The sequence below is a fragment of the Crotalus tigris genome, unplaced genomic scaffold (genome assembly GCF_016545835.1).
Source record: "Crotalus tigris isolate CLP2741 ecotype Arizona unplaced genomic scaffold, ASM1654583v1 scf7180000017969.2108049, whole genome shotgun sequence".
In the NCBI taxonomy this organism is placed as follows: Eukaryota; Metazoa; Chordata; class Lepidosauria; order Squamata; family Viperidae; genus Crotalus; species Crotalus tigris.
In genome coordinates, this window is record NW_024096751.1 from 1,173,020 (window position 1) to 1,199,109 (window position 26,090).

General features: G+C 39.2%; 1 protein-coding gene across 3 annotated transcripts in view; it reads left to right on the forward strand.

The window, feature by feature from the left end:
- Window positions 1-1,530: 1,530 nt before the first annotated feature.
- Window positions 1,531-26,090, forward strand: part of UBE3C (ubiquitin protein ligase E3C) — a 69,742-nt gene continuing 45,182 nt past the window's right edge. Inside the window, exons 1-10 of one of the 3 annotated variants that reach the window (XM_039345678.1) lie at window positions 1,531-2,085; window positions 9,511-9,564; window positions 11,122-11,196; window positions 13,467-13,613; window positions 15,572-15,687; window positions 16,033-16,190; window positions 16,723-16,876; window positions 18,564-18,784; window positions 20,232-20,380; window positions 22,441-22,628. In XM_039345678.1, the coding sequence (XP_039201612.1) occupies window positions 2,020-2,085; window positions 9,511-9,564; window positions 11,122-11,196; window positions 13,467-13,613; window positions 15,572-15,687; window positions 16,033-16,190; window positions 16,723-16,876; window positions 18,564-18,784; window positions 20,232-20,380; window positions 22,441-22,628 (1,328 nt within the window). In that variant the 5' untranslated portion in view covers window positions 1,531-2,019. Of the gene's footprint in view, window positions 2,086-2,131; window positions 2,523-9,510; window positions 9,565-11,121; window positions 11,197-13,466; window positions 13,614-15,571; window positions 15,688-16,032; window positions 16,191-16,722; window positions 16,877-18,563; window positions 18,785-20,231; window positions 20,381-22,440; window positions 22,629-26,090 lie in introns of those variants that run through there. The other 2 variants (XM_039345676.1, XM_039345677.1) reach the window with 2 other exon arrangements.

Sequence of the window (26,090 nt, forward strand, 5' to 3'; positions counted from 1 at the left end):
ATTTTCCCCTTTTTTGGAGGCCTCCAGATGAAAATCTTACCATATCTTGCACTCAGAGGGAAATTGAGCCACCTGGAGATTTCTCCTCATTCCGTTTTTTATGAACTTGCGTAGCTATTGGAGATTGATCAAGTCAGCTGCTAGGTGCTGATATTTGCAGAGATGCTAAAGAATAATCCACATTTTAGAGATGAAATACAGTAGGTAAATTTAATTATGCTGTTTCTTCTGAATTTAAAGCATCAGGTGTGATCAAAGTATATTTTAAGTTTAACATCCTCTCCAAAACTTTGCAACTTCATGCTTTGTCCTCCAGGTGTATAGTTTCAACCCACTTCTATCACATTATAGTAACCTGAAGAGACCTATGTTGAATTAAAATAAGAGGCAGCACAGACTCACCTAGAATACTGCAACCAATTTTGGTCTCCACACTATAAAAAAGATTTGAGATTCTAGAAAAAGTACAGAGAAGAGCAACAAGGATGACTAGGGACTAGATCAGCGGTTCTCAACCTTTGGGTCGCGACCCCATTTGGGGTCGAACGACCATTTTACGGGGGTCGCCAAACAACGCGATCTGCCATTTTTTCCCCTCAGGGGGCGTCGCCACGCATGGGCGCCGCGCATGGGGCCATCACCGCGCATGGGGCCGCGCATGGGGCCACCACCGTGCATGGGGCCGCGCATGGGGGTGGTGCTACGCATGCGTGGCATGTCCTTATGACCGGGGTCGCCGTATAAAAAGGTTGAGAACCACTGGACTAGATGCTAAAACATATGAAGAATGGTTACAGGAACTGGGCATGGCTAGTCTAGCAAAGAGAAGCACCAGGGGAAACATGATAGCAGTTTTCCAATATTTGTGGAGGGGGCAACCTATTTTCCAAAGCACCTGAACACCAGACAAGGAATAACGGATGGAAACTGATCAAGGAGAGATTCAACCTGGAAATAAGGAGAAATTTTCTGAAGTGAGAACAATCAACCAATGGAACTGCTTGCCTTCAGAAGTTGTTGGTGCTTCATCACTGGAGGCTTTCAAGAAGAGACTGGACTGTCATCTGTCAGAAATGGTGTAGGAACTCCTGCTTGGGCAGGGGGTTGGACTAGATGACCTACAAGATCCCTTCCAACTCTTGTTATTCTATTCTATTCTATTATATTCTATTCTATTCGCATTATGTACAGTGCACACACAAAACTCCAACCCGTGATACTTTCAATCAAAACCGAAGGTGAGCAAATTAAGAACTGCTTTTATTTAGAAAGCCCTGATCTCACCAACAATCTCGGAGCAGGTGGCTTTGCGGGAGGAGGATGCGTGATTGTTGCCAGAAAGAAGCGAAACAAAATCAAATTCCCCTTTAAGATGCCCCTCTAGTTTTATTTTAAGCCGCGCCATGAGGTCTAGAGCCTTGGGCGGCCCCTTTCGCATTTGCCAAAACATCCAAGCTCGGGAAAGGGCGGGGCCCACGAGAAGATTCTGTCTCAGCCCCGCCTTCCAAGCCCGCCTCCCCGTCGCTCTTCCTCCGGTCCGGCAGGCGGAGCGAGCGGCGGCCCTTCCTTAAATTGGGGGTGGGGGTGTGTGTGTGGAGAAACACACGCACGCACGCACGCACACACACACACACACACACACAATCACATACACAAACACACACAAAAAACCCACACACGCGCGCGCGCGCGCGCGCAGACCAGGTGGGCGCGCGCCGTGATAACTGCAGTCGGCGGCCATCTTCTTTGGAGAGCCGGGTGCTTTTCTCCCGCTGCAACCGACCTGCCAGCCTTCCCGTGCCAGCCCGCTGCGGCCGGGAGCCTCCCAAAGGGAGCCGGAAGGGGCGCGAAGGGGAGGGCGCTTCGGGCCTGAGAGGGGTGGCGGTGGTGGACTGGGCGAGGCTGGGTGACGGTGGGGCTTTCCCGCGAGGTCAGGTCCTCTCCTCGGCTATTCTTCGCCCCGCCGGCTGAGGAGGCCGGGCCGAGCTCTGGATGGGCGGCTAAGCGGCCGAGGGCACCATGTTCAGCTTCGAAGGGGATTTCAAGACCAGGCCCAAGGTCTCTCTTGGCGGAGCCAGCAAGAAGGTAGGCCTCGCAAGGCCGGCGTGACTCAGGCTTCTCGGCAGGGGAGGCTTCCCGGAGCCTCCGCGCTGCGCTTCGCCTCTTTCCAGAGGTGATTTCTTCCTCGCGGGGAGGCGCCCCGAGCAGCCTCTGGCTCAGGGAAGGAAGCGCTGAGGTTTGGCGGTGGGGGTCGCCTCTCCAAGCTGGGTCGGTGCCTTCTTCGGAGCTGCAGGGCCCGGTGCTGCCATCTCCCCTTCCTCGGTGGCTGCACCAGTAGGAAACAGGCCCCGTGATATTCGTAGTTAGAAAAGGACCCTTAACTGGATAGGCTTAAAACTTGAGATTGCCTGGTCAGCAGGAGCTTTGCTCACGATTCTGGGAGATGGGAGTATTGGAGATGTTTCGGATGGAGATGGACAGCGGGATCCTGGTTTAGAAAAAAACATGCTGATGGGAAGATGGTGAGGAAGAGTTTAAGCATTTGGTTCCTAAATGTATCAGTTCGTTTCACACCTTGGTGACTTTAAGATGCCTGGACTTCAACTCCCAAAATTTCCTAAGTCAATATGCTGGCTAGGGAATTCTGGGAGTTGAAGTGTAGACATCTCAAAAGTTGCTGAAGTTGAAAAGCACTGCTTGTTGGGCAACAGGAGGATGTTGAAATTCTGAATGCTAAATATGTTTCAGAAAAAACAATCTGAAAAAGGCAGATGAGGGAGATATGTGTTCCTCTGTCTTTTCTGGTCATTCTTATTACTACAATTGTTAGAGGAGGCCTATTAAGAGTACCAAGATTGCCTGTTATCTGCACTAGTTGTGTGTGTCTTTAAATACTGTGGATCAGCTTTGACACAGTTTCAAATCTAGCTTATATTTTGAAGTCACTTAGGCCTCATAATATAAACATTTCTCAGTTCTCCAGTCCATGTGGAGAATATTACTGACCTCATATGATTGTTATCTTATAGGAAAGAACATAGCTTCTCTAAACAATACAAATTCAATTGTTCTATATTGGTTTATGTAAACTGTCACATATGCCTTATGTCCCCATCATCACCTAAAAGTGACACTGAATAGTTTGCTTTAATGTGCTATGTACACTATGTATACAAATTAAAGATACAATGAAATTGGGGTAAATATTACCTTCTGTGTAGCTTTGTGTAATCACACTTTCATGAACCAAATACCCATTAGAAATACATTATGTGATAATTCCTCTAAATCAGACATGTCAAACACAAGGCCCAGGGGCCGATGCAGCCTGCGAAGTGGTTTCATGTGGCCCGCAAAATCATTCTGGAAACAGTGAGGGAACGGCCCCCACTGCCTTGGCCCTGGCCCAGGCGGCTGGGAGCCAATGTACAATTTTATAGTGGCCATCTATGCTGGAAGGCATTCAGTCTTATCTCCACAAGGCCATCTAGAAACAGTGAGGATCCAGCCCCTGCCATGTTGGCCCTGCCCGCTGGGTGCATGCTGGGGAGGTGTCACCCTTTGTGAGGAATGAAGAAATGCACCATGCCTTGGCGCTTGCCCCAGTCCCACCCTCTTCTGCCAGAGACCCTCAGATCTGTCCCACTCCTGCCCAGGCCCCCACAGGCACTTTTGACACAAATGATGTAGAGCTGGCCATGGCCACCCAGGGGGCCACACCCATTCCATCCACGCCCACCCAGTAGGCTGCACCTACCCTGGCCATACCCCCCCCTGAGGGCAACCGGAATGCTGATGCGGCCCTCAGTGAAATTGAGTTTGACATCCCTGTTCTAAATTATGGAGCATCATTTACTACTGACCTCTAATACCTAAAAAACCTTTTATCCTCATCAAATTGGACACATGATACTACATTGTTCTGTGGAATGAAAAATAATTATGTAAAAAAATGACAAGTGGTATAACATCTGTTTTTATTCATATTTGATGGCTTTATGTGCTTGGCATCAAATTCTAAAAGATAATGCTGGTTTTTCAAAAATGTGCTCAGGCATAATTAGCATACAAAATGTATACATGAGTCAGTCCAAATAGAAACTGCTGAAACTTTGGTTCTGGTCAGCAAAGGAGTAAGATAGTATTGTATTTTATTCTCTTGTTTATTTACCCTAAATACTGAATACCTGTTGAGGAATGTTGCATTGGAAGAAGATGTGGGTAGTTTTAAAAATTGAAAGAAGAAAATCAGTAACTTGCACTATGCCAACAATTTGTCTGAAAACTGAAAATGCAAATGATTCTGCAAGTTCCAATAATTAAAGAGCACAGTGAAAAATGTAACTAACATTAAACATAACATAAAGAAGCCCAAACCCAAATGTCCCTTTTGGATTCTCACAGTAACTCTTTGGATTAATGCTTGTGTGACAAAAAGAGATTTGAATCTAGTTTTTCCTGGTTTTGGTTGGCAGTTGAATGTATAGTTGTTTTGTCATTGATATATACAGGTAATCCTGGACTTATGACCACAATTGAGCCAAAATTTTCTGTTGCTAAGCAAGACACTTGTCAAATGAATTTCCCCCCATTTTATGACCTTTCTTGCCACAGATGTGAAGTGAATCATTGAAGTTAATTAGCCATATCAAAATTTTATTAATTTATCAAAATATAAATTACAAAGGAAAACAAAAAATTAACGGGAACTAGGGGAGAGGAAAAAGGAAAAAAAGAAAGCATAGGGGAAAGGGGGAAAAAGAAAAAAAAAGGCAGAAGAGAGACTCAGAAATTGATGCCTGAAGTTGTTAAGTTAATAACCAGGTTGTGAAGTGAGTTTGGTTTCTCCATTGACTTTGCTTGTCAGAAAGTTGCAGAAGGTGATCACATGACCCTGGGACACGGCAACTGTCATAAATATGAACCAGTTGCCAGACGTTTTAATTTTGATCACTGGACCATGGGAATGCCACAATAGTTGTATGAAAAATGGTCATGAGTCACTTTTTTTCATTGCTTCACTAAATGAATGGTTGTAAATTAAGGACTACCTGTATTTCAGTTTGCTTGGAAATAATGAAGTGACCATAACCATTGTAGGACAGAAAACAAGCTAACATTGATACTGCTCTTACTAAAACATGTCATCATAATGATATTTTGGTATGACTGAGATCAATATCAAGGTGTGTAGGCTGATGATAATGTAATATAATGTGGCATAGAAGGTCCTTTTAAAGAGAAAACTATTTCAGCTATTCAATTGGTAGTAGCTATATTCCCATGCTATATTAAGAGTATAGATGTGCCAGCATTCCTAGCACTTAATACTTGCTGTGAGTGGCTCTTAAGGCTTCTTGAAGTATCCAAATCTAAAACAGCTTCCATACAAATTTCAGTTTCACCACATTCTCAGGGGTTTATCAGTTTGTGGTTAATATCAAAAGTGCATAGGCATGGTTACTTGGAAGACGTCTAAACAAATTCTATTGAGCAACTATCCCTTGTAGATAAAGTACTGCTTCTACTAGTATTATCAGTAGTGATATGATTATGTTATCAAATACTAGAATAGAATAGAACTGGAAGGGACCTTGGACGTCTTCTACTCCAGCCCTTTGCTCGAGCAGGAGAACCTATACCACAGGTTGGCAACCTGCGGCTCCGGAGCCGCATGCGGCTCTTTGAGCCTTCCCCTGTGGCTTCCAGCCTCCTCTGCCTTTGCAGAGAGAGACAGAGGCAATTGCGCTTCCCTACTTCTCTCTCTCTCTCTCTCTCTCTCTCTCTCTCTCTCTCTCTCTCTCTCTCTCTCTGTGTGTGTGTGTGTGTGTGTGTGTGTGTGTGTAAAAGAGAGTGCACTCACAGTGTTCTCCAAAGAGCTGAAAAGCTTACTGGGCGGAGCTCCTCCCTTTGCTGCTCTCTGCAGGAAGCAGGAAGGGCAGGAGAGAGCTAGCTAGCCCAGCTAGGCTGACTCAGGAATTCTGGTACTTGAAGTCCACGAGTCATAAAAGAGCTGAGGTTGCCTACCCCTGAGCTTGTTGGACAACAGCTTGAAGCTTGTCAGGTGAGCAGCAGATAGGAGGGGGGGGGGAGAAAAAGAGAGAGGGAGGGAGGGGGGGAGAGAAAGAGAGAGAGAGAAAGAGAGAGAGAAAGAGAAAGAGAGAGAGAAAGAGAGAGAGAGAGGAAAGAGAGAGAGAGAAAGAAAAAGAGAAAGAAAGAGAGTGGGGGAAGAGGAGTGGCAGACCAAGGGCAGATAGAGAGGGAAGGAGAGAGAGAGAGACAGAGAGAGAGAGACCCTTTTGACATCTAAAGTGAAGATAACACTGCATATATCCTTTTTTTACCTGTGTGTGTATGTATGTATGTATGTATGTATATACACACACACAAACACACACACACAAACACACACACACCTATAATAAAGGTAAAAAAGGATATATGCAGTGTTATCTTCATTTTAGATATCAAAGGGGTTTTGCGGCTTCCAGTGTTTTGTTTTCGGTGGGAAACAGGTCCAAGTGGCTCTTTGAGTGTTTTGGGTTGCCTACCCCTGACCTATACCATCTCAGACAAGTGACTGTCTAGCCCAGGGGTAGGCAACTCAAAACACTCAAAGAGCCACTTGGACCCGTTTCCCACTGAAAATAAAACACCAGGAGCCGCAAAACCTTTTTAATATCTAAAATGAAGATAATACTGCATATATCCTTTTTTACCTTTATTATAGGTGTGTGTGTGTGTGTGTGTGTATACATACACACACAGGTAAAAAGGATATATGCAGTATTATCTTCATTTTAGATGTCAAAAGGGTCTCTGTCTCTCTCTCTCTCCCTCCCTCTCTCTCTATCTGCCCTTGGTTTGCCAGTCTTCTTCCCCCACTCTCTCTCTCTCTCTCTCTCTCCCCCTCCCTCCGTCCCTCCCTCTCTCTCTCTCTTCCCCCCCTCTTTCCCTCTCTCCTATCTGCTGCTCACCTGGCAAGCTGGCTTTAAGCTGTTCTCCATCAAGCTCAGGGGTAAGCAACCTCTGCTCTTTTATAACTCATGGACTTCAACTCCCAGAATTCCTGAGTCAGCCTAGCTGGGCTAGCTAGCTCTCTCCTGCCCTTCCTGCTTCCTGCTTCCTGCAGAGACATAGCAAAGGGAGGAGCTCCACCCAATAAGCTTTTCAGCTCCTCGGAGAATACTGTGAGTGCACTCTCTTTTACACACACACACACAAACACACAAACAGAGAGAGAGAGAGAAGCAGGGAAGTGCAATTGCCTCTCTCTGCAAATGGCAGAGGAGACTGGGAGCCACAGGGGAAGGCTCAAAGAGCCGCATGCGGCTCCGGAGCCGCAGGTTGCCGACCTGTGGTCTAGCCTCTTCTTAAAAATATCCACTATTTCTGAAGGCAAGCTGTTTCACTGGTTAATTGACTTCACTGTTACAAAGTTTCTCCTTAATTCCAGGTTGCTTCTCTTTTTGGTCAGTTTCCAACCATTGTTTCTTGTCCTGCCCTCTGGTGCTCTGGAGAATAGTTTGATGCCCTCTTTGTGGCAGCCCCTCAAATACTGAATACTGCTATCATGTCGCCCCGTTTCTTCTTTTCTTTAGACTAGCTAAACCCAAGTCCTGCAGCCGTTCTTCATATGTTTTAGTCTCTAGGCCCTTTGATCATTTTAGTTGCTCTTTTCTGAACTTTTTCCAATATCTTTTTTGTAATATGGTGACCAAAATTGCTTGCAGTATTCCAGGTGTGGTCTTACTAGCGTGTTATAAAATGGTAGTAATCCTTCACATGATAATGATGATGATGATGATGATGATAATAATAGTAATAATAATAATAATGTTGGAAGGGACCTTGGAAATAATAATAATAATAATAATAATAATAATAATAATAAAGTTGAAAGGGACCTTGGAAGTAATAATAATAATAATAATAATAATAATAATAATAATAATAAAGTTGGAAGGGACCTTGGAGGTCATCTAGTCCAACCCCCTGCTCAGGCAGGAAACCCTATACCATTTCGGACAAATGGCTGTCCAGTTTCTTCTTAAAAACTTCCAGTGTTGGCGCATTCACCGCTTCTGGAGGCAGGTTGTTCCACTGATTAATTGTTCTAACTGTCAGGAAGTTTCTCCTTAGTTCTAGGTTGCTTTTCTCCTTGATTAGTTTTCATCTGTTGCTTCTTTTCCTGCCTTCAGGCGCTTTGGAAAATAGCTTCGCTCCCTCTTCTTTGTGGCAGCCCCTGAGATATTGGAACACTGCTATCATGTCCCCCCTCGTCCTTCTCTTCATTAAATTAGATTTCAGCAGCCGTTCCTTATATGTTTTAGCCTCAAGTCTCCTAATCATCTTTGTTGCTCTTCTCTGTACTCTTTCTAGAGTCTTGATTCTATGCCTCTGTTATACAACCCAGGATTGTATTAGCTTTTTTGGCTGCTGCTGCACACAGCTGGCTCATAGTCAAGTGATCGTCCACTAGGACTCCAAGATCCCTCTCACAGTTGCTGTTTTTGAGCCTGGTCTCATCTAATCTGTACTTAAACCTTTGCTTTTTCCTGCCTAAATGTAAAACTTCACTACTAATTTGGTTACTTTATCAAGGAATGAAATAAGATTGGTTTGGCATGATCTGTTGTTGACAAACCCATGCTGGTTACTGGTTATAACTTTGTTTGCTTCTAGTTGTTCGCAGATCTGTTTTTTGATTATCTTTTCCAAGATCTTCCTAGGTATTGATGTTAGACTGATTGGTCTGTACCGTAATTTCTTGGGTCTGTTTTTTTTCCTTTCTTGAAGATGGGAACCACATGAGCCCTTTTCCAATCCTTAGGTACTTCCCCGGTGCTCCAGGATTTTTGAAAGATATGCTTCAATGGTTCTGAGATAACATCTGCCAGCTCCTTCAGAACTTTATTGAAGTGGACTTGAGGAAGCTAGTTCTCTCTATCAGGAGAGCAAACATTTCTATTTCCAGAAGATGTATTCTAAAATCTTCGAAGTAGATCAGGGATCTCCAAACTCTGGGCCCCAGCCAATTATCAGGCTACAGCCTGTTTGAAACTGGGCAGCGGGCAGCGAGATGGGCATGCACGTGTGAAGCTCCACTCACGCGAGCAGAGGGCACTTGCATTCACATAGGAAACTCCACTTGGGCGAGTGGAGGGTGTGCGTGCCCAACGCTCACACAAATGGAGCTATGCACGTCTGCCTGCCACTTGCACACCTCCACCAGGCTGGGCCGCCAAACTGAAAAAGTTGGGAACCACTGCAATAGATGCTTAATATAGTTGCAAAAGCATGTGTGATGTAAACTGCAATATAGTCTTTCACTCAGCTGAAATTATTGGTATAATTGGTTCAGCAAAGACTAATGATTGTAATCCTTTCTGTGGGTTGGGAAAAGATATATATACATAAACGAATGTACAACTAGTATAAAGATGTTTATATAAAAATTCAGCACATTTCTTCAGATAACATTTTTACATCATGTCTGTTCTTTTCCAGGAAGAAAAGGCATCTCTTTTGCATCGTACACAGGAGGAGAGACGAAAACGAGAGGTATGATGTAAATAAAGCACAATAAAAAGGAGCTGGTGGATGAAATGCATGTTGCTAGATAAAAATTGAAGAGATATACCTTGTTAAAATTATGGTAACATTAGAAAGTCATTTTAATTGTTTTATAGGTTTAGGAGTGTAAACCGCCCAGACTCACTTCGTTGAATTGGGCAGCAATAGAAATAGAATGAATGAATAAAAATAAACACGTCTTTAAATGGTGCAAAGTTTATAAAGTAGAAAGAAATGTCAGTCTATTGAGAACCGAAATGAACACAAATGAACATAGGAATATTGCAGTGTTGACCTCAAACCTGAAATATTGTGTACAGCTAGTCCTCCACTTACAACCATTCATTTAGTGACTCTTTGAAGTTACAACAGCACTGAAAAAAATGATTTATGACCATTTTTCACACTTACGACCATTACAGGATCCCCGTAGGGCAATTGGCAACTGGCATGTCTTTATGACAATTGCACTGTCCTGAATCATGTGATCACCATTTGTAACCTTCCTTACAACAAGCAGTTTATGGTGAAAACAAGATTCGGTTAACAATCACATGATTTATTTAACAATTGCAGTGATTCACTTAACAATTGTGGTAAGGAATTGGGCAAAATTAACTGCTTTGCTTAGCCACAGAAATTTTGGGGTCAATTGTGATCATTAGTTGAGGACTACTTGTATTAGGGTCCTATAATTTCTAGTTTCTTGAATTATACCTATGTATATACAGCACAATATACGTGTCTTGTATTGTGTTTCATCTAAATATAAATGGAAAAATCAGTTTTTGAAGCTGATTTTTTTTCTGTTTTAATAACAGTTCAAATTAATTAGCAGCTCATAGTTACTGTGGTCTGTTTTGTCTCACTTCTCTTTTCTCATCTGAAATTAATTGTGTAATAACAGATCAAATCAAGATGATAAATCAATATTTGGGTTATAGAATAGAGGAATAAGATTCTTACCAGGATTTCAGTTTTTCCTATGTTGGCATCCTCCATAATTAAAAATAGTGTGGTTAATTATGCGACATTCAACTCATTCATTTAATATTCTGCCTTTACTAGTTTTATAAAAACTCAAGGTGGTGAACATATCTAATACTCCTTCCTCCTATTTTCCTCACGACAGCAACCCTATGAGGTGGGCTCACTCTGAGAAAGAAGGACTGGCCCAAAGTCACCCAGCCAACTTTCATGGCTAAGGTGGAATATAACTTCGGTGTCTCCCAGTTTCTAGCCTGGTTGATTAGTCAATCTCAGAGGCAGGTGATATCAGAGTAAACATCTGAAAATGTACCTTGCTCTTTTATTGGAAGAGGATAATTTCTTTGTGAACCAATTTGATAAGCAGTATAAAAATATTGTGAATCAACGTTTCTAGGTGTCTGGTATCTGAAAGTGAAAGACTTCTCTTTATATTCGTAGAAAATTAACTAAAGATGTTGGGAGTGTGTGTTCTTATAGTGAGCACTCAATTGTTGCCATTTTGAATTTTGGATTACAATGCATCATATTTTATTGACTTTTGACTTATCCCCTTAGGAAGAAAGGAGAAGACTGAAAAATGCAGTCATTATCCAGTCCTTTGTTCGGGGATACAGGGACAGAAAACACCAAGTAGGCTTTTTTTCATGATTAATTTTTTTTGAGTATTTTTAATATTGTACAGCAGATTATATTATAATAAATTATATTAAAATGAAATTAATAGTTCTCACACTCGTTATTCTATCATTCTACCTGTTAATACTGAACTTTTGTCCAGATCATGAAGTCAGTCTTTGTGCAGTTCAGAATTAAATTACACTCAATTTATATAATTATATTTTATACAATAATGTATTATATTAATAAATTAGGAGTGAATGAGCACAGTAGCTCTAATCCAATTTCCATCACTCTTTGGTCTTTTTCAGCCGTGTGGGTTGTATATAAGATGTAGAATCTAGACTTATGCATTATATATTGCAGTTAAGTTTTAGAAATACTTGTAGATGATTTATTGGTGTACGAAAACATTTCTGTTGTGAATGAAGGCAAACATGCATGTCTCAGGATAATGTTGCAGGGTCCAATCTGGGTTGGTCACTGGGACCAGAGGTTTAGTCTTCCGAGCTTTTGGACTCATGTTGGGGCATGTCAGACTCATGCTCTACCCGAATGTATACCAAGTTCTTTATAGAGCACGAATCTGACATGCTCCAACAAGATGTTTTACCAGAACTTCTCTCTACCAAATTCTGGAATCAGAATGTATCTACTAGAATGGTAGACAGTCGGATAGAGGGAAGTTCCCTAAGGATAGTTCCAGTATGGGTCCAAAAGCTCAGAAGACTAAACCTCTGGTCCTAGGGACCAATGCAGTTTGGATCCTGCAACATTTCTGTTGTGTTTTGGTCTGCTATGATGGTTATATACAAATATTGTCCAGAAGTAAAAGAATAACAAGAGTTGGAAGGGACTTTGGAGGTCTTCTAATCCACGCCCCTGATCAAGCAGGAGACCCTATCTAATTACAGACAAATGGTTGTCCGGTCTCTTTTTAAAAGCCTCCAGTGATCGAGCACCCACAACCTCTGAAGGCAAGCCATTCCACTGTCATGAAATTTCTCCTTACTTTTAGGTTGCTTCTCTTCTTGTTAGTTTCCAACCATTGCTTCTTGTCTTGCCTTCTGGTGCTTTGGACAATAAATTGATCCCCTCTTTGTTGTGGAAGCCCACAAATTTGGGAACACTGCTATCATGTCACCTCTAGTCTTTTTCTCTAGACTAGACATACCCAATTCCTGCAATCATTCTTCATGTTTTAGCCTCTAGTCCCTAATCATCTTTGTTGCTGTTCTCCGCACTCTTTCTGGAGTCTCAACATCTTTTTTTATATTGTAGTGACCAAAACTATATGCAGTATTCCAAGTGTAGTTTTACCAAGGCATTATAAAGTGGTCTTGATTCAGCCTAGGATTGCATTAGCTTTTTTGGCAGCTGGCTCATATTTAAGTGATTGTTTACTAGGACTCCAATATCCCTATAGTTGCACCATAATTCTTTATTGTATTGATTTATATTGTGTAGGAAGATTTTTAATTTTTGTGACTATTGGCGGCAGAAAACATCTGAATTCTTATGAACCTAAGAATTAGTGGATCTAAGGCAGGGGTTCCTAACCAGGGGTGCTTGCACTCCCTGGGAATGTGAGACAATATTCCAGGGGGTGTGAAAACGTGGGTTTTCAGAATTATAGTGTATATGCATAATTTGTTGCTGTTATTTTGAACTTTTATAAGGGGTGTGAGAATATATCAGGAGCGTTCTAGGGGTGTGGGGTATAGAGAAGTATATAAAAGTGAAGGAAAATTATAATGCCACATAATGATTTAATCTAGAACATGTGTTGATGGAGAAAATAGTACTTGATGGACTTTTGCAAAATTAATGAACTTTTTGTTGTTAATCTCAGTAAAATAGCAAGTACCTGTCTCAATAGTTTCCCACACTTTGATTTTATTATTAGTTTTTTTCGACATAAAATGAGCTCTAATTGTCTTCTTTAATCCATAGGCAGCTTTTATGCTTGTGTGTGGGATTTGGATGAATTGTGTCCATTCTAGAATTGATTAAATGACCGCAGTACTATGCATTTATTGTAGATTATTTATATCTGATGCTGTTATCCAAATATTCCGAAATTTTTATTGGAACACTTATGCATAGCATTGTAGCCAAAGGTATGACAAATTAATAATATGAAAGATGACATTCTTATATTCATAAGAATTTAATAATTTGTAAATGAAGTTTGCAGTTACAAATTACATGTTGAAAATACATGTTAACTAATGCCTGGACACTAGAGTTCATTAGCTTTACTTTTATTTTTCAATTTTAAGTATGCTGCTCAGAGGAGTGAATTTGATTGCTGTGCTAATTTAGCCCAATCTGGAGGAAGTTGCTCCTCGGCCACTGGAGTAAACCTGACTCTCTTAGTTCGCCAGCTTCTGTTTTTCTATAGATATAATGAAGATTCCAAACGTTTGGTAAGTAGTGATATTTCATTTTGTCTTCAGCTTTTGGGTAATAATTTTATTTGTAATTATTCTAGGTGTCAATAAATAACTTCTTGTCTGTTTGACCGAGAAAGGAGCTGGACTTTGGGAGGGCAATTTTTCTGTTGCTAAGATCCTGGCATAATGATTGGAGAAATGGCAAAAGGCTGCAGAGCATGGACAGTGAGAGTGTGCCTCACTGTTGGCAGAGCTGGTATTTTTTTATTCTGTTTTTTTAATTTTGAGTTAGGGATGTAATCCTATTTTAGAGTTTACATTGATTTTTTTGTGTGCTCTAGATTTTGGACAATTAAAGTCTGAGAAAACTCTGGAACTCAAATCTAGACTTGCACAAGATCTTGTGCAAGGAAGCTTTTCCTCATCCCCAAAACTGTTCTCTCATTTTTTGGTATAAAATTATCATTCTCCCTTCTGTGGATAGGGGCTTCCTCTGTTCATTTTGTTTTGGGTTTGGAAAAGATTGCATCACGATAATCTTAAAATAATATTGACGGTGACTGATTCCTAAATGAAATGGATTTTCTCATCCAATTATTTAGACGTAGGTTTGGTTTTGGCCTGTTAGACATTCCTTGATAGGAGAAAGACAGGGGACACAACCTTTTCGTTTTCCTGGATTTCTCAGTAACCCTAAATACCATTGGCTTTGATATTCTTCTGGAGTGATTGCCCCAGCTATCTATGGAATTTTTTATTTATTTTTTTTAAAAGTTCTGGATGGCTATCTCCAGAAGGTGATACTTGAAGGTTTATGCTGACCGATGATATTTATGCTGTTCCTTTGTACTTCCTGTGTCAGTGATGGTGAATATTTTGGGCCTGATTTGTCAAAAATTAAAAAAAAATGCCTAACTTGACCATTGGCATAACCCACACTGCCCCTCCCTCCCATGACAAAAGAGGTCCGTCTGGACCTCCTCCCTGGAAATCGCACGAAAAGGGCCCGCTCTTGTGAGGTCTCTGGAGCCTCAGAAAATAGCATGAGAGTGCTCCCACAGTTTTTGGATGCTGCGCGAAACCTCCATACAAGCAAGCTCAGAGAGAGCACAAAGGACCCCTTATTTCAACCCTGAGTTACAAATATTCTCTTTTATTGGAACCTCGCTAGTTAGTCCTTGACTAACAACCATTCATTTAGTGACCGTTTGAAGTTACAGTGCACTTAAAAAGTGATTTATAATTGTTTTTGACACTTAGGACTGTTGTTGCATTCCTGTGATGTGTGATCAAATTTAAACTCTTGCAACTGGCATGTATTTATGACTGGGGCAGTACCTGGGGAAACAAGATTTATTTAACAACTATGCAACTGACTTAATTGCAGTGATTCACTTAAAAAACATGGCAAGAAAGGTCGTAAAATGGGGCAAAACTCACTTAACAATTATCTTGCTTAGCAATAGAAATTTTGGACTCAATTGTGTTCATAAGTTGAGGACTACTTGTGCAATAGCGAAGGATTTTTGGATTTTCAGAATTGCCTAAAGTTCTCCCTACTGCTAATAAAACCTCTGTCATTATTCAGTTTTTCATTATTATTTCTATTACATACAAAAAAACTTGGTTTACCAACTTTGTTATGACTGAGTTGAAGTAGCTTAGAACTTAGTCAATCAGGAAGCACTCCCTTTCCCCCCCCCCCGGACTGTCCATGTTTTTTATATATAATTTTATTAATTGCAGTTCTAATTTTATGATTCTGAATTACATGTTAAAGTGCATGTTGGGTAGTTTTACATCTTTCTTTGTATTTCTAACATACTGAAATTTAGAGTAAGAATGAAAGATTTCAAGCACGTGATAAAATTTGGTCGTTAGTTTGCTTTTCTTTTGCATGATGCAAAAATAACATTATTGTAAAGTATTTAAAAAAGCAGCATTTTGTATGTTAGATCATTTTCTTACTTTGTGGATTTTTCCCTTTTCAGATATGGATATGCCAAAATTTGATTAAACAAAATTCTCAATTTGTAAAGCAGCTTGATGGTCCTGACAGATTTACATGCTTATACCAGATAAAAAGGTTGTTGGGCCTCTGTTGCAGGTAAATGGATATACAAACTAATGGAAATAGCTTGCTGTACATTAATATATGTTCCATGAATTTGGTTTTTAATATGATACATGTGGCTAATTTTGAAATATCATAGGTGTTTTGTGGGGTTGTGTTTTGGGATTCCCTATTCTTCAGATTATTTACGGTACTAATTTATTTTTAGCATGAAGGAAATTCTTAAAATTCATTGCTGTCCAGCTGTGCTTTAGTAATTAGTTTTCAATGATTTCAAGTTGACTTCAGAAGTGAGGTATGAAAAAGCATTTTACCCTGTATAAGAATTACTACAAGGGAAACAGTGTTATAATTTGTAAAATAGTTTTTCTGTTACAGATTGCTACAAAACTGCAATGATGACAGTCTGAATGTTGCACTTCCTATGAGGATGCTTGAAGTATTTTCATCCAAGAATACCTATTTGCCTGTTTTACAAGATGCTAACAATGTTACATCAATAATTGAACAAATCTTGCACTACGTGATTCAAAATGGTAAGTATGATAATTAGCTTTTAGATCTATATTGAATGTTAAACTACGTATTCATTGGATGTACCTTTGTAATAATTGCGACTAGTATATAATAATTAAATAATTAAACGCACATTCTGCTGCGGTTTCATGCACCATTTTTAAATTAAATACTGCATGTTTTAGTAATGATTGTATAATGGAATCTGAATTTTCTGGTGTTTTATAACTAGTTTTCATTTTTAAAAATTCTTAGATTTAAAAAAAATTAAATTTAAATTTTCACTATAACTAGTGCTACATTCTTAATCATACTCTATCTTTAATGAGTATGGCTTGTCAAATAAACAGGCTTTTAACTGGGCTATTATTTTGCTCTGATCTTGAACCATGAGGCCTACCATATTACTTGCTTTACTGTGCTTACTGCAATAGTAATGCTGCAAATACTGCAGTTATCCCATTGAAATGTATTGAATAGCTTGTCATTACTTTAAATAAATCGGCAGAAATGTTTTGATACTGCCTTTATTAAGTTGTCCTTTTCTTTTAGGATACTACAGATCTCTTTATCTCCTAATAAATAACAAGCTTCCATCAAGTATTGAGTATTCTGATGTCTCTCGGGTTCCTATTGCAAAAATATTTTTAGAGAATGTTCTGAAGCCATTGCACTTTAATTATAGTTCCTGTCCTGAAGTTGCTAGGTGAGGATTTTATGTTATGGGAGCAAACGGTTAACTCAAAAATATTAAACTAATTTAATATTTCTGCATATTGTCATAATACAAAGAAAAGCAATGATACTTCAATGGAGCAAATATAGGAAGCCTTGTGGAATAACTAGCTCAGAATTTTTGAATAATATTTTGATTTTATTGCTTCTCGGTGCACTTATAAAAGCAGATGCTCAGAATAGTTTTGAGGCATAACATAGCATGTAGGATTAATAAAAAAATTGTCCAATGTTAATGTTAAAGCACAAACTGAGAGTTGTTACTTGCTTATATTGCAAATAACCAGAAATGTTGCTAAATTTTCTTTAATAGCAATTGTTATAAAGAGGATATGACTCTAGTGCTGGAATGAATAACTTGGGACTTATATTGTACTTTATTAAGTATTATTAAATCTTTTATTGATTTATCTTGCATTTATTAATATTCCTTTATCTTATTTTTGCTTTCTAATGGTTGTGGCCTATAGATAGACTTAAATCTGCCAGAGTAGTTGAGAGCCAGGCAGAATGCAAGTTTAATTAAGTTATTTTTAGTAGTATTCCTTTATTCTTGTTTTTATTTTGTACTGATTATGGTCTTTTGGCCATTAATATAGATAGTCCTCAATTTACAACTACAATTGAGCACAAAGGTTCTGTTGCTAAGTGAGACATTTATTAAGTAAGTTTTGTCTCATTTTACAACCTTTCTTACCACATTTGTTAAGTGAATCACTGTAGTTGTTAAGTTAATAACATGAATGTTAAGTGAATCAGGATTCCCCATTTATTTTGCTTGTCAGAAGGTCACAAAAAGTAATCACATGACTCCAGGACACTGCAACCATCATAAATAGGAGTCAGTCTCCAAGCATCTGAACTTTGATCCCATGAACATGGGGATGCTGTAATGGTCCTAAGTGTATAAAATGGGCATAAGTCACTTTTTTCAGTGCCTTTGTAACTTTGAATGGGCATTAAATGAACGATTGCAAGTCAAGGATTAATTTAATAAAATTGATCATAAAGCCTGCTGACTTTTCATAAATTATTAGAGACTAGGACTGGGGCCCTGTTTGTGTTCAGGGCCCTGTTTCTTGGTTATATTTGTGATTATGGTCTATGATTTAATCTCATCTGCAATGGTATTTTCATTTTTCATGTTTTTATTTAGAAAATAGTTTTAAAATTTAAAAAACATATAGATCCTATATGTTTGTGTTCCCTTTATTTTTGTGAGCAATATATTTTAGAAAGTATTACTTCACAGAAAGAGTAGTGAAGCTTGGAACCAACTTCCAATAGAGGTAGTGGTCGACATCAGTAACTGAATTTAAACATGTTTGGGATAAACATGTTCATCATCTAACAAAAATTTAAAATAAAATAAATTAAAAATAAATTAAAAATAATAAATAAATTAAAAAGACAACAAAACAAACTCAAACTCTGCGGACCACTAAGTCTTTTTCTGCCGTGAGTTTATTATGTTTCTAACTTATTTTTAATTTTGTTCGCCACCCAGAGTCACTTGTTGAGATGGGTTGGCCACACAAATTGATTGATTGAATGAATGAGTAGTTTAAAGCCGCCGATAGGTATTGAGTTCTGGGCAGCTTGCAAGCTTAATGAATTAATATTATTATTACATGCATTATTTTCTTTCTCTATTGCAGGCAACAGGTGTTTGCTGCTTTTACAGAAGAATTCCTGGCAGCACCTTTTACAGACCAGATATTCCACTTCATCATTCCAGCACTTGTGGATGGAGAAACCTGTTTTCCCTACGAACTCTTTCTGAATGCACTATTATTCACAGAAAGTGGTCATTTGAGGGAAAGCGAGAGAGCTCCTTGGCTTTTCTACTTTGTTCTAATAGCTGGTGAAACTTACTTAGGTATGTAAAACAGTCTTAATTAAGTGTAACTGGTGATAGACACTGTAACAGGGCTTTCCCAGTTTTGGCAACTTTAAGACATCTAGACCAGGGCTTTTCAACCAGTGGTACGGGTACCACTTGTGGTACATTGGCACCTGGCAGATGGTATGTGACCATCCTGGAAAAGTAGTAGCAGGGGAGGAGAATGAGCTGAACCAGTGGTAGCTCTGCACAAGCCTGAGCAAGAGATGGCTGGAGCTGCAGGGCTGTCAGGGCTCAGTGGAAGCGCCAGGATCAGCGCCAGGCTCCAGCTGGAACTTGGCTGAGCCCAGAAGAAGCACCGATCAGCTGGAATGTTGCAGCATCTTCAGGGTCTTGTGATTTACATTCAGATGCTTGGCAACTGATTCATATTTATCACGGTCATAGTGTCCTAGGGCAGTGGTTCTCAACCTTTTTCATGCCGTGACCCCCAACTGGTCGTAAATCGAGGACTACTCAACTGGTGCAGCACCGTTTGCAGAATGGGACTTTTGGCGGGCTCAGCAGGGCAGAGACAGCCTGGATGATTCCTATTGGCTTTTGAAAGCCAATAGAATTAGACTCTATTCAAAAGAGTCTATTCTACTGGCTTTCAAAAGCCAATAGAATAAAAGGGAGTAGCACAGCTAAGGAAAAGGGGGAAAAAATGGTGGACTGCGTTGTTTGGCGACCCCCGTGAAATGGTTGTTCGACCCCAAATGGGGTCCCGACCCACAGGTTGAGAACCACTGTCCTAGGGTCATGTCAAGTGACCAAAACCTGCTGCAACTACCCAGCAGACAGGGGAAATAAAAACCAAACACCCCCCATCCCACCCCTGCTTCCAATCCTCAACAGAAATGCTCACAACAATGAAAACCTCGGACAGGAGGAAAAGTGCCATCGGGTGCGCAGGCAGGTGTCTTGTTCAGCTGTGGCTTGGGGGGCACTTTTTTCAGTGCCATTGTAACTTTGAGTAGTCACTAAGTGAACTGTTGTAAGTCGAGGACTACCTGTACTTTATCAAGTTTTTGACACCTTGCTAGGTGACTGGTGGTACTCGGATGTTGCCATATCCTAAAAGTGGTACAATGCATGAAAAGATTGAAAAGCCCTGATCTAGACTTCAACTCCCAAACCTCCCCATTCATCCATGAATTCTGAGAGTTGAAGTCCATACGTCTTAAAGTTGCCAAGGTTGGGAAACCTGCTCTATAACATGTAGCCATTTGAAATGGCACTTCGCTTGCCACCCTGCAGTTCTTTTCTTACAAGCCACAATGCCACTGCAGCTGCCAGAAGACACGAGGAGTTCCCTGGGGTTTATCTTGCAGTGCTCTGACCCTGTATATGCTGAGATGCCTGGAATATGCTTATTTTTAAGTGATTTTTGTTCAGTATGTGTGTATCCTGCATAATGGGCTTAATTTGTTTTCCTTCACAGGCTCTCTTTCAGAAGAAGGGTTGCTTGTATATTTGCGGGTGCTCCAGTCATTTCTTTCTCAGTTGCCTGTCTCAATGTCAGGTACAGATTGTCAGGACTCGGCAAGTGACTCTGAAGATGAAGAAATTAGTAAAATGTCATCCATGCCTGTAAGCTTCTTATTTCCTGTTTTAGATAATCTAAAAATCTTTGTAGGCCTGCTTCTTCCTAAAGCAGTGCACAGGAGAGGTGAGAAATAAAGTAAGAAAAAGATGATTCTGTCAGGATAGATTCCCCAGAAATACTTTGTTAAGTCACTCCATCAATGTAAAAATTCATGATATCAATCAAAGGCATTCTTTAGAAGAATATTGCCCAATATTTGCTTAAATGCTAAAATGTAGTTACTATAAGTGTAGACATAGGTGCACGCTGGTTTCATGGATCTTCACAATGAATGCTTGAGAGGGATTCCCCCAGCAAATCTTAGTATAAAGACAGGAATGTTCTGTATGGATTAAGGAGATTTAGGGCCTTAATTTTAAAGGCCTTTTAAAGTTACTGGTCTTTACTTTTGAAAGTTACTTTACCTTCAATTAATCCCAGTTACAGTCTCTGCACAGAAGTAGCCCTTCATATGATACTGTGCAATGGCCTGGGAAGTAAATAGGACATAAATAAAATTGGCTACATAAAATTGTTTCAGCAGCTGCCTCTGGTGGGAAAAAATGGTAATGGCAGTCACAGTTATTCAGGCATATTTGCAGATGAGTAAAGCGCACACACTTCTTGTTAATTCTTAAAATAATGCCTAATGCACATAGCAGTTTTCATGCTCATTGATTTCTTGGGAAAGATGGCTGCATCATGTGCATGTAATTAAATATGTAAGGATCTTTTGGTCAGTTTTTCAGAATGGAGATTTAGAGGTGGAACAGTAAGAATAACAAGTTAATATAAAAATGAAAAAGGAAGCCAAAATAATCACTTTTCAGTACACAATCACTTCTGATAGATGTCCTTGAAAGTTGCATCTTAAATATTTTTGTAGAGCCAGCCTAAAAATTATCTGTGGGGAGCACATCCAAACAAATTTAAAATCTTTGAAGGTTTTAGAAAGGCTTTGGTGTGGGGGAGAAAAATCTTGAAAGGACTTGAATGTTCTTTTTTAAAGTTTGGAGTTGAAATAAGCACGCTGTTCTCTCAACATTCTACCAAAACAGTGGAACATGATAGCTAAGAAATATTTGTCAGCAGAAGGACGGCTTCTTTAATAACAGTCACACACCTGCTATTTTAGGTCAAAAGGGACCATATTCTTTCTCGGAGAGGAATTTAGTATTTCAGCTTCAATTCTTCAAGCACTTCCTGGATACTTTTATTAAAGTGATTCTGGAATAATCCATAATGGCACCACTCAAGCTTGATCAAACATCCTTGTTATAAACTTGAGGGGTTTCTTTTCTTCCTTTCTTTCAAAATATATCAATTATAGTACCTTATTTTATATGTCCTTTGGTTCTCCTGACAATTGGGATAGTTTATAAGTTTCCCTATATTCACTGGGGAAAAAAAAGAAAAACTGTAACTGTATATTTGTGTTGGTACACGTTATTTATTTCCAGATATTGCAAAATGCTGACAAAAGGATATACATAACTAGACATGTTGGTTCCATTCAATATTGCAGAAGTGACATATTTTCTGGTTTATTGTGACAAAGAATAGTATTTTAATAGGAGCACTGAATTTAGCAGTTGTTTAATAAAGTCCGCCTATAGGTTGGGAATAAAAATTGTCACTTTACTTTGAATGGATTTAGAAATTCCCATCTAACTAGCTGATTTCAAATAGTGAAGAAACATTAATGTTAACATTTTCTTTAACATATTGTTCAAATCTGAGAACTACTAACTGATGGGCTATTCCATATATTATTTACTAGAAGTAATATATAATGAGCTGTGGTGGCGTTGTGCTTAGAATGCAGTACTGCATGCTCTCTACTCTCTTCCAAATGTTTGATTCTGACTGGCTCAAGGTTGACTCAGCCTTCCATCTTTCTGAGGTCGATAAAATGAGGACCCAGATTTTTGGGATAATATGCTGACATTTGTAAACTGTTCAGAGAGTGGGGTAAAATACTATGGAGCAGCATATAAGCAGTATGTAAGTGCTACTGCTAGTTTGACCAATTAAAATATAATCATCCCCTTTTTTAATTTTATAGGGTGATGGAAGAATATCAGTCCAATATATAACTGAAGAGTGTCTTTCAAAGCTGGACACAAAGCAGCAGACAAACACCTTGCTAAATATGGTTTGGAGAGATTCAGCTAGTGAAGAAGTCTTCACTCTGATGGCTTCCATTTGCCATACGTTGATGGTGCAGCATCGAATGATGGTGCCAAAAGTCAGGCAAGTGTAAAAAATACATGAGTTCATGTACCTAATTTATTAGGATGATTTTGATCCATTCTTGTGTGTGTCTGTAACAATACTTCTTAATTAATCAGTTTTATGATAAGTTGTTAATCAAGTGTATTGATTCACAATAATGGAGAAAGTATAGACCTCAGAAATACTGTAGACTTGACAAAAATGCCACTAGTTTGTCTTCAGTAGTAGTTATATTTTAAACCTCTTTATGGTTCCAAAACATGAACAGTGGTGAATGTAAAGTTAATTCACTCAACAATACAGCGTTACTATTTATTTATTAAATGTATACAGCTGCCCTTCAAAGGCAGTTCTGGGTGGTGCATGACAAATAAAACAGTCAATATAACAGATAAAAATCTAAAAAAAAAAAAGACAAATAAATAGCACTCCTATCCCTTTCCCTACCATCACCTTTTTGGGTTGTTTGATTATATGCATGATATAAATAATACCTTGTAGTTTTGGAATTCAGTGAAGCACAGTGAATTCAAATTGCTTTGTAAACAGTAGTGTGGAAAACAAATTGGTACTCTCTGTTTAACTCACTTCTGTTTATAGCTTTTGAAGGAAGTAAGATGTCATTGAACCTGTGGTAATTTGATTAGGGTAATTAGGTCTTTGTCAACTAATTGCAATAGTGCAGGATGTGAGATCCGGAGATCATAGCAGAAGCTGAATGAGTATCCCTGCATTTATTGCAGTTAGTCTATTGCTTTAAGTAGTAATTATGGAATTTAAATGCATCATTGCATTGACATGAAGTTTATTGATGAATTGCGTAAGAAAGTTGATTAGATGTCTCTGTGGTCTTAACTGCATAACCGCAACCTGTCCTTCAAGGAGTTATGTTTAAAATCCTGCTGCCCTTTGCATAAATATCTTTGGTTGATGTTTCCATGTTTTAAAATGGATGTGTAGCTGTGTCTAAGTCTCCTGTAATACAGGCTTTGTAAACTGATAATGGCAAAAATTCTGGCAGATACAAGTTTGCATGTGGTCCTGAATATGTGCTGACATTAAGTTTTCTAATGAATAAATAAAAATATTTTATCCACAGTTTTACTCCCCGCTGCCTTTCATCTTGTGGTAAACCTAAAGTAAGATGTTGATGCATCAATCTATCTGCTTGTTGCTGTTAAGCCACAATTTCAGGAATGCACGTGTATAATCTTGTGCAAAGCAAAGCAGTGGCTTTGTTACGCCCTGGTCTCTCAGTCTTTTCATGAGTAGATATATAATGTATTGATTGATTAATCTTATGACCATATCAAAAACACATTAAAAATGCAGGATATAAGTTCGGGATAAAATAAATAAAAGGAAAATACAGTAATAAAATACACACGTGATAAATAAGAACAATCAACATTCAGGAAAATACATTGCCTTTACAATGTATTTACCCCTATACCAGACATGTCAAACACAAGGCCCGGGGCCGGATGCGGCCCACAAAATGATTTCATGTGGCCCGTGAAGCCATCCTGGAAACAGTGAGGGAACGGCCCCCGCTGCCTTGGCCCTGGCCCAGGCCGGCTGGGAGCCAATGTACAATTTTGTGGTGGCCATCTTGGCACTTGTCCCAGTGGGCCATGCCTTGGCACTTGCCCCGGTCCCACCCCCTTCTGCCAGAGACCCTCAGATCTGCCCCACTCCTGCCCAGGCCCCCACAGGCACCCTTGACGCAAATGATGTAGAACTGGGCACGCCCACCCAGTAGGCCACACCCACTCAATCCACACCCACCCAGTAGGCTGCACCCACTCTGGCCACACACCCCAGCCCTTTAAGGGCAACCACAATGCTGATGCGGCCCTCAGTGAAATTGAGTTTGACATCCACCCCTGCCCTATACATTCAGTATAACAGATTCTTATATCAACTGCCTTAACTTGGTAGTTCTGATCACAATTTATAGATTGGAAACCAAGAGGAAATAGGATAATCTGCGATTCAGATCACAGTGGGTTGTTCTTTCAGGTAGCGGTGTTAACTCTCGAAGCCTAAGAAGGGCTTATAGTTGACAATCAAACAAAACATGAGCAATATCTTCAGTAGCTCGGGCACTACATGTACAGTACATGTCCCTTTTCATAAGTAGATACAAGAAGAACCCTAACAAGAGGGTTTGTGTGATGCTGCTTTTCAAACATCCCTCCTTGAAGCTCTTGATCTGATTACTACTTGGCACGTTAGCCTCCTGCAGTGAGTGGCAATCCATTTCAAGTTTGCATTCAAGACTGCAATCCATTTCAAGTTTGCATTCAAGACTGCAATTTCTCATTCATTGAAAGTGTGTGTTAACTGTGGGTTAATGTTGAGATTTACACCTTGATTATTGCACAATGTCTGAATAATTTTATTTTATTTACTAATTCAGTGGCAATAACCTTGCTATTCTTCGATTCTTATTGATGACTTGGTAGAATTTTGGCATTGTAGGTGCAGTACAAACCTATTTCCATGTGTTTGGTGACTTTTAAGGTGTTTCTGGGTAGCAGTTGTATTTCATGTAAAAGTTTTCACCTTGACAATCATATTTAAAAATGTATCATGAAGTAACTCTTGACATTTAAAAAAATAATAAGAGAAATATTAAAATTTAGAGTGCATTTCATGTATTGGTTCAGGGTTCCCAGAGGGACATTAGCAAACAAGCAGTGTTCATTTAAAGTTGTATACTGAAGGGTTTCACTAGCTTATTTAATCTTATGTAATTGCAGTCACATCTGTTCCCTTCTACCTGTGACTTTTTATAGTTTAAAGGAAGTGTCAAAATATTCTGTCCTCCTGTAGTGACCTCTGTCCAGCTGTACGAACTGTCTTTGTATTGTATTCTCTTCATTAACTTAAACGGTCTCAGTGGGAAAACAGACCCAATTTATGGCCTAAATTGAAAATCTTGCCTTTAAGTAATTAACTTATAGCAATTCCTCTACTAAATAAAGCTTAATGGGTCATTTAATCTCTCCCATTCTACCAGCAAGAATTTGACACTTTAAAAAAAAGAAAAGAAAAGCCAAGCTATAGCAATTTGGCGAAACATATATAAATCATAGATATTTGTTTGTTTGCTTGTTTGCTTATATATTGTGCCTAATTAGCCAATCTGCAGGGTTTTCATAAAATGCTTACTTCATATAAAGTGTTATTCGATTTTTAAATGAAAAAATATATATAGTAAAACAAACAAAACCTACGAAATGTCCTTTGGTTGCCAGAGTAAATCAGCCTGTTGGGTATATATTTTCTCTCCACTTAATCCATGTAAGATATTTGTGATTATGAATAATATTTATATTAGATTATTGAAATTGCAAAATATTTGATTGTCAGTAATAAAATATTATAAAATATAGATAATACTAAATACATTTTTAGTATTATACCAAGCAAGTATATAAATAGAAAATTCTTAAATTATAAATACATAGTCAT